Source organism: Panthera pardus, unplaced genomic scaffold (assembly GCF_024362965.1).
Source record: "Panthera pardus isolate Hobbes unplaced genomic scaffold, ASM2436296v1 HiC_scaffold_17, whole genome shotgun sequence".
NCBI classification, from domain to species: Eukaryota; Metazoa; Chordata; class Mammalia; order Carnivora; family Felidae; genus Panthera; species Panthera pardus.
In genome coordinates, this window is record NW_026526732.1 from 131,494,749 (window position 1) to 131,509,421 (window position 14,673).

General features: G+C 43.7%; 1 protein-coding gene across 2 annotated transcripts in view; it reads right to left on the reverse strand.

The window, feature by feature from the left end:
- Positions 1-659: 659 nt before the first annotated feature.
- BPHL (biphenyl hydrolase like) overlaps positions 660-14,673 on the reverse strand; it is a 38,512-nt gene continuing 24,498 nt past the window's right edge. For both annotated transcript variants that reach the window (XM_019419886.2, XM_053904942.1), the window contains exons 6-7: positions 11,912-12,035; positions 660-1,197 (exon numbers count right to left, since the gene is read on the reverse strand). In XM_019419886.2, the coding sequence (XP_019275431.1) occupies positions 1,110-1,197; positions 11,912-12,035 (212 nt within the window). In that variant the 3' untranslated portion in view covers positions 660-1,109. The remainder of the gene's footprint in view (positions 1,198-11,911; positions 12,036-14,673) is intronic.

A 14,673-nucleotide genomic window follows, 5' to 3' on the forward strand; every position in this document is an offset into this window, starting at 1 on the left:
TTTTCCTTTCAGGTAATTTTTATTCCACTAAATGCTTTTTTTGGTTTTTAACTCACTATATCTTATCTTTTTTTTTTTTTCTTTTTTAATATTTATTTGAGAGAGAGCGTGCGCACAAGTGGTGGAGGGGCAGAGGGAGAGGGAGAGAGGATTCCAAGCAGGCTCTGCACTGTTAGTGCAGAACTGGATACCAGGCTCAACACCCAGAACAGTGAGCTCATGACTGAGCCACCAGGTGCCCTTCCAGTAAATGCTTCTGGGTTTAGTCATCTTAACAAAATTGGATTTTTGTTAAGTATTTTTAAGTTAATGGCTTCTCTGCTCTTTTAATAAAGACAGATATAAAGACATATTTTTCATTTTCACTGACCCCAAGTATTAAAGTAAATGAATCCAGTAAACATGTCCAGGAGTGAATTGGGATTTAAGGACAAAGCAAACCTTCCTACCTTACTTGCTGTAGTTCCAGCAACCCTTGTGAAAACGTAGTATGGAGGGTCGTGTTTCTCTGCTTTGAACAATGTGATAAACATAAGTAAAAAGACCAGTGAAAACTTGTACCTCTCAGATAAAAAGTACAGCATAAATTCAAGATTCAATGTACCCTGAAATAACAGTGATAAATACTCCAAATGCTTCACCTAAGATACGAGAGAAAGTAAATCACAACCAGAATTTATTTTAACTAATGGTAGAATTCACAACTTAATGTTTAAAAAATCAGATCTAATTTTTGTAGGCTTTATAGCTACAAGACTTTAAGTTTGTTTGTGTTTATTCATTTATTTAGAGGGAGTATGAGGGGAGGAGGGGCAGAGAGAAAGTATCCCAAGCAGGCTCTGAGCTGTCAGCACAGAGCAGGATGCAGGGCTCGAACTCATGAACCACAAGATCGTGACCTGAGCTGAAATCCAGAAGCACACACTTAATCCACTGAGCCACCCAGATGCCCCTAGAAGACGTTTTAATAGGTCATTATTTGTGTATGTCTGAGAGTACTTTGCAGGGAGTAGAAAGCATGGAGGTGAGGTGTGACGGGTGTGTTTCACAGGTGGCAACAGGCTGAAGCCCCACACTAAGGAATGCCCAGCTCCCAGCAGTGGGCATTTTTATTGTAAGAAGTCTTCTGCTAACTTATTGAATTCATTTGCAAAACGTAGATGCAGGTTGTGTTTGCCTTCTGGCATCAAATGCAACCTAAAAAAAAAAAAAAGCACTTATGATTAATGGCACACAATTTAGTCAAACTCTTACCCTTTCTAACATTTCATGAAAATCTGAAGTGGAAAACCGCCCCTTCTTTTCGTGACTACTATTGGGGAGAAAACATAAGATACGTAATACAAACTTTCTCCGAATATAGACTTAAGGGTGAAAGCTTCTTGGGCGTTGACTTAACAGAGCTCACACATGGCAACTGGAATTTGGAACTGTATCCTGTAACAAAGAGTTTGACTTTAAATCTGATGAGAGTGGGGGATGTGATTTGGTCGTTACCTAGGGAGAAAAAAAATCCATTTTAATAAGGTTGACTTTAAGAGAGAAGGTTGAGGAGATGATAAAAATACGAAATGTCCAGACTCCACTGGATTGGAACAGGTGAGCTTCTTGGGGTTTCCTACAGTGAAAGCCCAAATCAGAAATCACAGCCCCCACCAGCCTGTTGTTTAAGGCTCAAAATCACCCAGTCATTTTTGGAGGATTGACTAAGTCTGGATACAAGCCACCAGACAAAGGGCAAGTTAAGTGTTCCTTAGGATTGTGAGGGCAGCTGGAGGCGGCATCAGCAACACTTTGTTCTGCAGCTGTCACAACATGTCTTGTGGCAAACCTCACTGTGCTCATGAGACTTCTTTCAATAAGCTTTTGGTCAAATGTGGCTGGTTGCAATTTCTTTAATAAAAGCAGTCTTCTCTGAGTTCTGCATTTATTGGCTATAAAAGCGCAGAAATAATAAAAGTTTTAAACAAAGCTTTTAGGATATAAGCAAAAGTTCAAGCTATTTTATATACAGTAACAATAGGGACATTAAAAGGGTCATACTGGGGCAAAATGCCAGTTACTACATTGCCTAATTCTCTGACCTTTCAACAACTGGGGTTTGAGAGCTCTAAGAACTTCAGTGAGCACTAAGGAGGATTTGCAGGGAAAAGGAGCTGGGGAATAGAGCTGTCCTTGGACAATGTTGGGCCCCCTGCAACTCCACCACACTGGGTGTGAGGTAGGTGTATGTAGATACACATGATAATCTACTCGAAAAAGGATATATTGTTGGCATCTTTCTGAGGCCATGGGGAAAGCTAATAATGCCATTAATAGCCAGAACACTCCAAATTCAATTTTAATGTGGTTCAGGAAATAAAGGATAAGCTGCACCAACCCCAAAGACAGGACCCCAGTTGTGCTACACAAGGAACAAGGGCTTGCAGGGATGCTCAGGGTCTCCATTTTTAGAAGGCAGAAAATAACAAACTGCAAGGATACTGAAAGGTCATAGAAGGACATGTCTAGGCTAAACTGAATGTATGCTAACTGAACTCTGAAGCAGAGGGACCCCGACCTGCCAAAGCTGGACATTTTCCTTCGTGGGTAGTCAAGCTGGTTATCATATGCTCTGCCCTGTTGCTACAATTTTCTCAGGATTCCCAAGGAAGGAGAGACACCTACTGTGAATCTCTTCTTTTTTTTAGCCTCAGTGCTCCTGCACTATTCATTGGTAATCTCTATAGGTCTCAGGTAAAGAAAAACTAGGTCCCCTTCATTAAAAATAGTGGAGGCCTGTTTTGAGGCATCTACATTCAGAACTGCACTGGACTGTGGATAGGTGGGTGGATGGATGGGGTTATGAAGAAAATTGCTCTTCTCCTTGATACATTTTGGAGGTCATTTCAAGATCCTTAGTATATCCTTGGCCTTTAGGTCTGACACAGGATTCACTACACTTAACACTTACCAAGTGTACCTCTTTGGGAACAGTCACCTGGACAGGCATAAATATGTAGATGTCAAGGCAATGTAGCAGTGTACTGCTGAGGGAGCTTCTCACCCAAATAACAAAAGGAACGAATCCCATGCTCTGTGTTTTCAAACAACCACATTTTCCAGGAAAATCAGTAGCAAGTCCCCCACAATCAAACACATGGCTCAGCTGGAAATGAAGGGGCCTCCTGCTTGCTGGGGCCGGCTCCTGCCTGCATTTGGCTCCTTTAGAAAAAGAGATGTGACTCTAGATCTTCTCAGCAACAGAAATGTGTCTAATCCCACAGTGTAAATTCAGTGGTGGTTTTACCTCTGCTTGAGAACACTCCTTCCAGGATGCTCTTCACAGATGAGGTGACGAAGGAGAAACATGCTGGCCCCACTATATTACCTCTCCTTCCTCAGTCTAACCTTCTACAGCTTTCAAGTTAAGCTCGGAGAGCTACAGACAGGAACAGGCAATAAGTAATGCACTATAGTTTTTTCCTTCACTTTGGATATGATAAACCTCTACATTATATATGAACCCATAAAGTTGTTAGTTAAGTCTGAGCATTTCTGTTTTAACCAAAAACCAAAGTAGTCGTTCTTTGTACCTGGAGCTCTTCCCCTATGAAAACTGGAGAGCAATGTGACTCACAGGGAGGCCTTCTCTCTTTCAGGCATTCCTCCCCAGGCCATCCAAACCTGGCTGCCAACAACATCCCCTTTCAATTCTTTATTCTCTGCTTGCTATCGATCTATCTATCCATCTATTTATTATGTTCTTTATTTTGAGAGAGACAGCATGAGCATGGGGGGGGACACAGGGAGAGAAGAACAAGGGATCCGAAGCAGGCTCTGTGCTGACAGCAGTGAACCTGATGCAGGTCTCCAGCTCACAAACTATGAGATCATGACCTGAGCCGAAGTCAGAGGCTCAACCGACTGAGCCACCCAGGCGCCCTCTCTGTTCCTTTTAGAGAGCCCATCTAAGAAAAGGGTGATAATGGATGGGCCATAATTCCCTTCAAGCTGGTAAAGCAGGGGTGTAGAGCATGGCCTCCCAGCCTGCATCTTCCCCAGCAGGCTCTCTCCTCTCAGCCGGAGGGCGGCCAGGCCCAAGTAGATGTTTGGGAAAGGTGGAAGTAGAGGTCTTGCTGAGAAGTTTCTTCTCTCAAATGCAACCTTGTCTCAAGCATTAGAAAGAAACAAAACTTCCTCAGAGGCTGTTTTTCTAGTAATGCCACAGCTAGGAACAGACCCCTCTGGGCTATCAGGGTCTACCAGATGGATGCTTGTAACTCGTGTGTGGAGACACAAGCCTTGCCAAACCTGGGGGATTGGGATTACAAGGGCCAAGTAGGGGCCTTCTGACTGGACTGAGAGCTTTCTTTGGGTCACAGCTGCATGTTATTGGAGGTGATACCATAGGGTTAAAGGTATGGGCAGTATGGGGTCAGGACATGTCCAGTCTAATCAACATGGGATCTATACTAGCAAGTTACTTCATCTCCTGAAACCACAATTCCTCATCTGGAAAAGGGGGATGAGTAACAGCATCTACCCCCATAGGATTATTCTGATGACAAAATGTATATGAGGCTCATAGTACGGGATCTCTGGGCACACAGTGACCAATAAATGTTTGCTATTATTTTCTTATTCTTATTGAATTGTACTTTACAATGTGCAAAAGTCCTTACAAAGGTTCTAATTATGTATGGCATATTAATGAAATGCTCTGACTTGGGAGCATAATTTATTTACATTTGGCTAATACAATCCACTCCAGTTGGAGAGATTTTACAACATGTCATGGTAAGTCTTGTCTAGAAAGGATGAGACCCCACTCTCGCTACAATGCAAAGGATTCAGCTTTGTAAGGATGAGCCTAATCCTGTTTGGAGTTAATCTTGTAACCTGACCCTAAGTGGGATCTTGAGCTGATTGCTTTCCCTTCAACCCCAGCAGCAAGCAGTTAGAGATGAGGCACTAGAGGGAGCACCTGCAGGAGGAAGGGATGGGGAGAGCTAGAGAGAAAGTCATCCGGGGCAGTTAGAGGGGAGGGCACATCTCCCCTCCCCTGTCACAAATTTGGGGTTGGCCTAGAAGTGGAAGCCAAGGCAGCCATCCCTGCTTACTGTCCACCTACTCCCAGTAACCTGGCTCACTTTACCACAGAGCTAAAAACAAACCTTTGTCCTCAGCATGAATCTCTGTCACCTAGGTCAATTCATCTCACCCCCGCTCATGTGCATCTCCTCCTGGCCTGCACTGGAGGTCTGGGGCCATCTGACCTCTGATGGCCAGACTTGAAGAGCCCAGGAAGCTACAGAGAGAAGTCCCTTCCTCTCTTCTTCCCTTCCATGAGTCAGAGGACAGAACCTGGCCCACTGCCTAGACAACCTAATCACGTGTACCCTCACTGCCAGCCTGCTGACACATCCTCCAGTGAACCTACCACAGGCCAAGACCTCTGTGGAGAATGCCTGTACCTTTGCCCTCCCCACTGTGATGGTTGGTTTTATGTGTAAACTTGACTGAGCTGTGGATGCCCAGATATTTGATCAAACATTGTTCCAGGTGTTTTTGTGAGGGTGTTTTTGGATGAGATTAACATTTAAATCATTAGAATTCAGTGAAGTAGATTGTCCTCCCTGATATAGGTGGGCCACATCCAATCAGCTGAAGGTCTGAATAGAAGAAAAAGGCTGATCCTCCCCCAGTTAAGAGGAAATGCTTCCTGCCTGACTGCCTTCAAACTGAGATATCAACTTTTTCTTGCTTTTGGACTCAAACTGAAACACTGACTCTTTCTGGTTCTCAGGCCTTCGGTCACACTGGAAACACACCATTAGCTCTCTCAGGTCTCCAGTTTGCTAGATGTTCCAGCTTGCCCACTGAAGATCTTGGACTTCTCAGCTTCCATAATTTCACGAGCCAATTCCTATCCCATACAGTAAATCAACCTGTGTGTTATTTTTTTTAATTTTTTTAAATGTTTTTATTTATTTTTGAGAGAGAGACAGAGCATGAGCAGGGGAGGGGCAGAGAGAGAGAGAGGGAGACACAGAACCCGAAGCAGGCTCCTGGCTCTGAGCTGTCAGCACAGAGCCTGACACGGGGCCCGAACTCACGGACTGTGAGATCATGAGCTGAGCTGAAGTCAGACGCCCAACCAACTGAGCCACCCAGGAGCCCCTGTGTGTGTGTGTGTTATGTGTATCCTATTGGTTCTGTTTCTCTGGAGAACGCTAATACACCCACACACCTGTACTGACAATGGTGCTGAAAATCGGGTCAAGGGCAGCTTGCCACTGACCTACTCACAAGCCACACCCCAGCTGTCTCCTCGGGCCCCTGATCACCTGAACCCACAGTAGCATTCCACCCACAGAAGTGGCAGCTACTGCATACTGAGCTCCTATTAAATCTTAAATGTACAAACAAATGACAGGTATCATCACCATCTTACACACAGGGAAACAGAGGTATAGAAACAGATGCACACTGCTGAAGGGCACACACTTAGTGACAGAGCCAGCACTCAGACCTGGGTCCATCTCCTTCCCTGCCAGGGCATGTAACCACTGCTATGAAGGGTTCCAGGACTCCAACACACCAGTTCTGCTCTCCAGGCAAGACTCCATTTTCCACCTCTCCCCTTTCGTTGACATTGAACCCCAGCTCTTTGCACACTTTACCCATCATTCTTTCCCACCTGACCTGGCTCTCTGGCCCTGGTCTCAGAACATGCAGTTGGGACTCTGCACCACACTTTTTGGGACTGAGTCACCAGTCAATGGCCCTTGTGTGCCTCTCATGGTCTCTTTCTTTCAAAGTGTACTAAGCACTTTAAAATGCACTAGACCACATCCTGGGACTGGTGCTGACATGCTCAGCAGGAGGAATATTAAATTTACACGCTAACAGCGGTAAAAAAGGACCAGGTGATCCCAAAAAGATAAGTAATTGGAGGAGGATACATCTGAGTTGCTACCTGAGGGATGAGCACACTTGGCCAGGCCACAGAAGGGGCTGAGGGCTGGAAGGGGATTCCAGGCAAGGTGCTGGTCATCTGCAGCTGGGTCTGAAACCCAGACCCTCGTCTCCGCTGGTCCTCTCATTCCCAAGATCGGAGCACCTCCACAGAAACATAGGATTATGCCCTGAACTGCACCCTCTACGAATCCATATGCTGAAGTCCTAACCCCCATGACCTCAAAGTGTGACCTATTTGGATAGAAGATCTTTAAAGAGCGATTAATGAGATCACATGAGTGGGCCCCAATCCAATGTGACTGGTATCCTTGTAAGAGGAGATGAAGGCACATACACAGAGGGAAGACCATGTAAGGATACAGGGAGAAGAACTATCTATAAGCCAAGGAAAGAAGCATAAGAAGAAATCAACCCTGCTGATACCCTGATCTCAGATTTCCAGCCTCCAGAACTCTGACGGAATAGATTTCTACTGTTTACGCCGCCCAGTGTGATACTTGTTACAGCGGCCCCAGCTGACCAGTATACACTGTAAGCACACATGTAGCTCACTCAGCTGTGTAGTCACATCCTCTTCTGAGCTGGCTCAGCCCCACTGCCTCCTGGGGCCCATCCACTGCAACCCCAAAGGGTCTGATGGGCGCCAACCTCTGCTCAACACAAATCCTCCGAAAGTGAGCCAGGGCTGACCTTGAGGGTGATGCCCAAGAAGAAGCTAGCTAGCCAGGGAGGTGGTGAGCGACATCAGGGCTTTTCAGTCTAGGAGGGAGGGCTGGATGAGCAGGGAATGCACAGGGGCTGAGGCAGAACAAGAAGAATCAAAGGGGCAGGTCTGCTCCCCATCGCTGCTATTATCAGAATAGCTCTTATTTATGTTTTGTATCTTGGACTCCTGCACCAGAGTTTATTAGGAGGAATGGTTCAGCTAAAAACAAATTTTAAAACCACTGAACCTGAATGATCTTTAAGGCCTTTTCGCTTCCAAGAGAGTCTACCATTGTTCCTCACATACACATACACAAAAAGAGAGACAAATTGACATAGGAAGCGGGCCTGCTGAACAATCCTGCCCTTCCTTTGGCCTCCTTTTTTTTTTAAATGTATGTTTATGTTTGAGAGAGAGAGAGAAAGAGAGCAGGGTTGGGGGGGAAGCAGAGAGAGAGAGAGAGGGGGACAGAGTATCTGAAGCAGGCTCTTTGCTGAAAGCAGAGAGCCCAATGCGGAGCTCGAACTCACAAACTGTGAGATCATTACCTGAGCTGAAGTCAGACCCTTAACCTACTGAGCCACCTAGCGCCCTCCATTTGGCCTCCTTCTGAGAGAAAGGCATTTGTTTCATATGTAATACCTGTTGATATAATCTCTGAAGGGATAGACTGTATCCTTAAATTTAATTATAAATGTACGTAGCAAGATAATGAAATATTAAGTTCACTGGAAACCTGCCACTCTAACCTGCTTCCCTGTTGTCAAATGGCTGAATCTCAAAGGACTCTGGTGCTCAAAGAACCCATTTTCCTTTTGTGGGGTCCAAAATAAACCACCTGTGTTCCAGGTGGGTTCATATTCATGTCCAACATAAAGGGGTCTTTTAGCAGACGAAGGTAAGAGGTATAAAATGCAAACCAGTTGAAGACAATCATTGCCAATAACACTTCACCTTCAACTCACTTGTTCCAAAGAATACTGCTCTAAAAAAAATGATCTTTCACAAAATAGTCCACTGAAATAATTAACATCTGAACGGGAAGGGAAAAATTTTTTCCCATATTGATGTATTCTGTTGCTAGGAGATGGGTTTAGAACAGAATTCCTAAATTAAACTTTCTTGCAGACTTTTATTGAACCTGGTTTTCTGAGGGAACACACTGCATTTACCATGAGCGTCAGTGTGCAAAACCTGTCATTTCTGAAGCTAAAAGATAATTAACCAGGTCAGCAAGTATATAATCCAGGCATCTTACCATCATATTAAAATAAGAGTATGTTTATGAGAGGCAGCTGTGCTGTGGGGGAAAAGTGCTATATTAGGAGGGGGAAAAAAAATCTAGGATTTGTCATTTACTAGCTATGCAACCTTAGAAGATTGCTTAACATCTCTTAGCCTTGATTTTTCTCATCTGTAAATGGGGACAATATTTTTTCATAAGTTTGTTATGAAGAGTTATTAGATATTGTATGTAAAATGCCCTTTAAAATATATAATGCTATATGGATGTAAAAATTATACAGTTTTATAATAATTATATGTTATTTTAGAATAAGAAGCATGTCCCCTACATTTAAATATTCTTTAAGAAATCTGTTTGTTGAAATGTATCATGGAATAATATGATTAAGAAGCAGTGGATGGCTGTTGCACCTGGGTGGCTCAGCCACCTGAGCGTCTGACTTCGGCTCAGGTCATGGTCTTGCAGTTTGTGAGTTCAAGCCCCACATTGGGCTCTCTGCTGTCAGGGCAGAGCCCACTTCAGATCCTATGTTCCCCTCCCTCTGCCCCTACCCCACGTTCACTCTTTCAAAAATAAATAAACATTAAAAAAAAAAAAAAGAAGTAGTGGATGGCTTACACCACACACAAAGATAAATTCAAAATGGATTAAGGACCTAAATGTGAGGCCTAAAACTATAAAATCCTAGCAGAAAACACAGGCAGTAATTTCTCTGACATGGACATAGCAACTTCTTACTAATATGTCTCCTGAGGCAAGGGAACAAAAGCAAAAATAAACTATTGGGACTACATCTAGATAAAAAGCTTCTGCACAGGGGCACCTGGGTGGCTCAGTTGGTTGGGCGACTGACTTCGGCTCAGGTCATGATCTCACAGATCATGAGTTCGAGCCCCACGTCGGGCTCTGTGCTGACAGCTCAGAACCTGAAACCTACTTCGTATTCTGTGTCTCCCCCTCTCTCTACCTCTCCCCTGCTCACACTCTGTGTCTCTCTGCCTCTCAATAATAATAAATGTTAAAAAAAAAAAATTAAAAAGCTTCTGTACGGCAAAGGAAATGATCAACAAAACAAAAAGACAATCTACTGAATGAGAGAAGACATTTGCAAGTGATATATCTGATAAAGGGTTAGTATCCAAAATATGTAAAGAACTTATAAACTCAGCATCCAAAAAACAAATAATCCAATTAAAAAATAAGGCAGAAGACATGAACAGACATTTCTCCAAAGAAGATATCCAGATGGCCAACAGACATGCAAAGATGCATCACTCACCATCAGGGAAATGCAAATCAAAAAATTACAGGGAGATATCACTTCACACCTGTCAGAATGGCTAAAACCAACAACTCAAGAAACAACAGGTGTTGGCGAGGATGTAGAGAAAGGGGAGTTCTCTTGCTCTGTTGGTGGAAATGCAAACTGATACAGCTACTCTGGAAAACAGTATGGAGTTTCCTCAAAAAGTTAAAAATGGAACTACCCCACCCTAGGATTCACACTACAGGGTATTTATCCCAAAGAATACAAAAACACTCATTCAAAGAGATACATGCATTTTATGTTTATAGTAGCATTATTTACAATAGCCAAATCATAGAAGCAACCCACGAGTCCATCGACTGGTGAACAAAGAAGAGGTGGTATATATACACAATGGAGTATTGTTCAGTTGTAAAAAGAACAAAATCTTGTCATTTGCAAGATGGATCTAGAGAGTATAATGCCAAGTGAAATAAGCCAGTCAGAGAAAAACAAATACCATATGGTTTCAGTCATATGTGATTTTTAAGAAACGAGTAGTGGAAAAAGAGAGACAGAGAGAGAAATCAAGAAACAGACTCTTAAGTACAGAGAACAGACTGATGGTTCCAGAGGGGAGGTGGGTAGGGAATGGGTGAAATAGGTGAACGGGTTTAAGAGTACACTTGTCATAATGAGCACTGAGTAATGTGTAGAATTGTTGAATCACAATATTGTACACCTGTAACTAATATTTAGCACAGTTAAATCAGTACATCTGAGACTAATATTTAACTATCCTGGAATTCAAAAAAAATTAATAATTAAAAAAAGAAGTTGTGGAACTGTTTCTGAGTCTGCTTTCCCTGATGGGCTGTTGTGTGCACCCAGGGCAGGGGTCAGCAAGGACCATGCCAAGCAGCGCTGGTCCACAGTAGACATCAGAAATCGGCTCATGGATGGGGAGCCTGGGTGGCTCAGCTGGTTGGGCGTCTGACTTCAGTTCAGGTCATATTCTCTCCATTCCTGAGTTCGAGCCCCGTGTTCAGCTCTGTGCTGACAGCTCAGAGCCTGGAGCCTGTTCAGATTCTGTGTCTCCTTCTCTGTCTCTGCCCCTCCCCTGCTCATGCTGTCTCTCTCTCAAAAATAAATAAATTAAAAAAAAAAAAAACAAACAAACAAGGCTCATGGAGGGAAAGAAGAGGAGGGAGGCAAAGAGGGAGGGAGGGAGGCAAAGAGGGAGGGAGGCAAAGAGGAAGGGAGGGAGGATTTTCTCATTACTAAAGCCAATTCCAAAAGAATTCCAAAGAAGTCCAGAGTAATGACAGCATCTCTGGAATTAATATAGTTTCCCTAGGGTCGATAGTACCTTTATAATGATAAACTAACCTAAAAATTCCCAAATATATAAAAGTGTTTTAATTAACAATGATTGCTATAAATCTAAACTGTCTGCAGTGTTACAGGGCTTACTACCTATTAGCAGATATGTCTTTGCGGCAACATTAAAATAATCCACCCAAGAATTTCTTTCCCTCCGGATACTGGTTACCCACAAATCAGGGCTCTGTGTACGCCATGTTTCCCTGGAACCCTAAATAGAGCAGTACTATTTATTGACATGGGCAAAATGAGGGGGCGGGTAATACCTTAAAAAACCCCAATCTTCATGCTTCCTTTCCTTACAAGGCTTCTTCCACGCATTTCCTAAGGCGGTGAGGCAGAGCGCTGAAGCAGAGACTGGACTTACCGTGACCCTCTCACATGTTTGTGTATGAAGTCGGCATGGAAACGTGGGACCAGAGGATCCTTCTCCCCATGCACGATTAAGGTGGGGCACTGAACCAGGGGCAGCAAGTGCCGACAGATATTCCCTGAAAGACAAATAGCAAGGATAATCTGCTTCAACGGGACCATCCCAGGAGGTGAGTCAGAAAAGCAGAGAACTGAGACAAATCATGCCTCTCTCTGGACCTCAGTGTCCCTGTCTGTAGAAGAGGTGGTGGTTTGCCTTAGATGGGGTCTGAGGTGGGGGCCCTGGATGGCCCAGTCAGTTAAGCCTCAGATTTCAGCTCAGGTCATGATTTCACTGTTCATGGGTTTGAGCCCCACATCGGGCTCTGTGCTGAGAGCTCAGAGCCTGGAGCCTTCTTTGGTTTCTGTGTCTCCCTCTCCTGCTCCCACTCTGTTTCTCTCTCTCAAAAAAAAAAAATAAACATTAAAAAAAAAAAAAAAGATGGGTCTGAGGTGTCTTCCTGTTTCTCTATTTTTTTCCCCTCTGCTTTGGAACCTCTATTAGTAAACAAGAAGTTCACTTGATTTATAGTCATAATTCATGTAAAATAGGAAAAATAAACAAAAAACCCCACAATTCTTTATATTATATAGAGCAGTCTCCAATTTGCAAAGTGATGGTAGATGCTTGGCATGTGAAAGCTTTTCCCTTGAAATAATGTCTTAAATGGTTCTTGGGCTTCCAGCTAGCCCTTAAAGCTTACATACCTTACTGTGAGGTTAAAGTTTACACATGGCAAACCAGATTCTCTTCATCCCTCCTGCTTCCATGACATTCCTGACTGACATACTTCGGAGATTATGAGGTCCTCACCCCCATTTGTAACAACATTTCTAAGGTGAATGTGGAACAACCTGGTTCTGGTCCTGTCCTGCTGTTGCCTGCCTATGAAATCTTGGTGGTTCCTTAGTTATGAGTTTTAGCCTCCTCCTTGGTCAAACAGGGATAGTTATAGTTCTCTGGGGTTAACCATGAGGTTAAAGAGAGATGTCATATTGAAGGTTCTAGGCACCCAGCAGGTACTCCATAAAGGGAGCTCCCTCCTCTCCTGCCTCCTCCCTGCCTCTGCCTGCGTTGAGAAGAAAGTGCTGGGGCTCTGAGAAAGCTGTCCAGGCACCTGGCCTGTCCCTCCCCCTCACTTGGGGGTCACTGCCTGCTAAATGAGAAGGTGGTGGGTTGGCCAGGGAAGTATTTCCCTAGGTCTCAGAAGCTTCCCTCTCCTACCCCTGAAATGACACACACCCACCAATAGTATAATCACTTATTACTGAGCACTATGTGTCAGAAACTGTTCAAGTGGTTTGATGCCCATGGAACACTTCGTCACGTGTTTTAACTCATTTAGTACATACAATTATTTGTAAACCAAGCACTTTTCTAACGATAGTAATAATAACCTTTTATTAAGCACTTACTCTGTATTTGGTACCGCACCAAAGCTGAACGTACAGAACCTGGTTGGATCCTCACAACAACCTTATGAGGTAGTTGTTAGTATCTCCAGTTCCCAGATAGGAAACTGCAGCTTTAATTTTTTTTTTTTTTTAATTTATTTTTGAGACAGGGAGAGACAGAGCATGAACAGGGGAGGGTCAGAGAGAGGGAGACACAGAATCGGAAACAGGCTCCAGGCTCTGAGCGGTCAGCACAGAGCCCGACGCGGGGCTCGAACTCACGAACCGCGAGATCATGACCTGAGCCGAAGTCGGCCGCTTAACCGACTGAGCCACCCAGGTGCCCCGGAAACTGCAGCTTTGAGAGAAGCTCAAATGAATGAATCTGCCCAATTCATTCTAACAGCAAGCCAAGTGGCAAGGCCACCATCTGACTCCAAATCTGTGCAGTTAACTCCTCTGCTAAACTGAGCGTCCATAAACATGAGGATACAAGTAGGAAGAAAAGGGCTCCTGTCAAATTAGTGAGTGTGGAAGGGAGATACGTGGTTTGTTAACGGTCTTGCTATAAGATCATTTACATACTGCTAGCTCCTCTATATTTTGGCATTTCCCCTCCCTTCTCTTTCATTTTTTTTAAAAACTGTATTTAATTTTTTTTAGTTTTAGGTTTACAGCGAAATTGAGTGGAAGGTACAGGGATTTCCCTTGTCCCCCTGCCCACCCCCCCCCAACATGCACAGCTTCCCCTACTATCAACATCCCCCACCATAGAGTCCAGAGTTTACATTAGGGGCCACTCCTGTTGTTGTACATTCTGTGGGTCTGAACAAATGTATAACGACATGCATCCATCGTTATGGTGTCACAGAGTATTTTCACTGCCCTCAACATCCTGTTCTGGCCATTCTAATAGGTGAGCAGTGGGATCCTGTTATTTGGCTCATCTTTTTAATCAGGTTGTTTGTTTTCTTATTGCTCAGTTGTAAGAGTTCTTGGCACATTTGGATAACAGTGCTTGATCACATGTGTCTTTTGCAAATGTTTTCTCCAGGTCTGTGGCTTGTCTTTTTATTCTCTTGATGGTGTTTTTCGCAGAGTGGAAGGTTTAAATTTTAACAAACACAGGGCATAGTTTTGAACTGCTGATTTAATTCTGCTTCTACCTTCGAATCTTCCTACCCCTTCAGCTCTCTTGTCAGGAAAGCAAAAAAGTTTACATTTCAAAAGTTTGCCTTCTTTAATGGAGAACTGTCTTAGACATCTTTTATGGCATTTTTAAGAGCTGAGGGAAACACATTTCCAAGACCTATTTCTATGGGT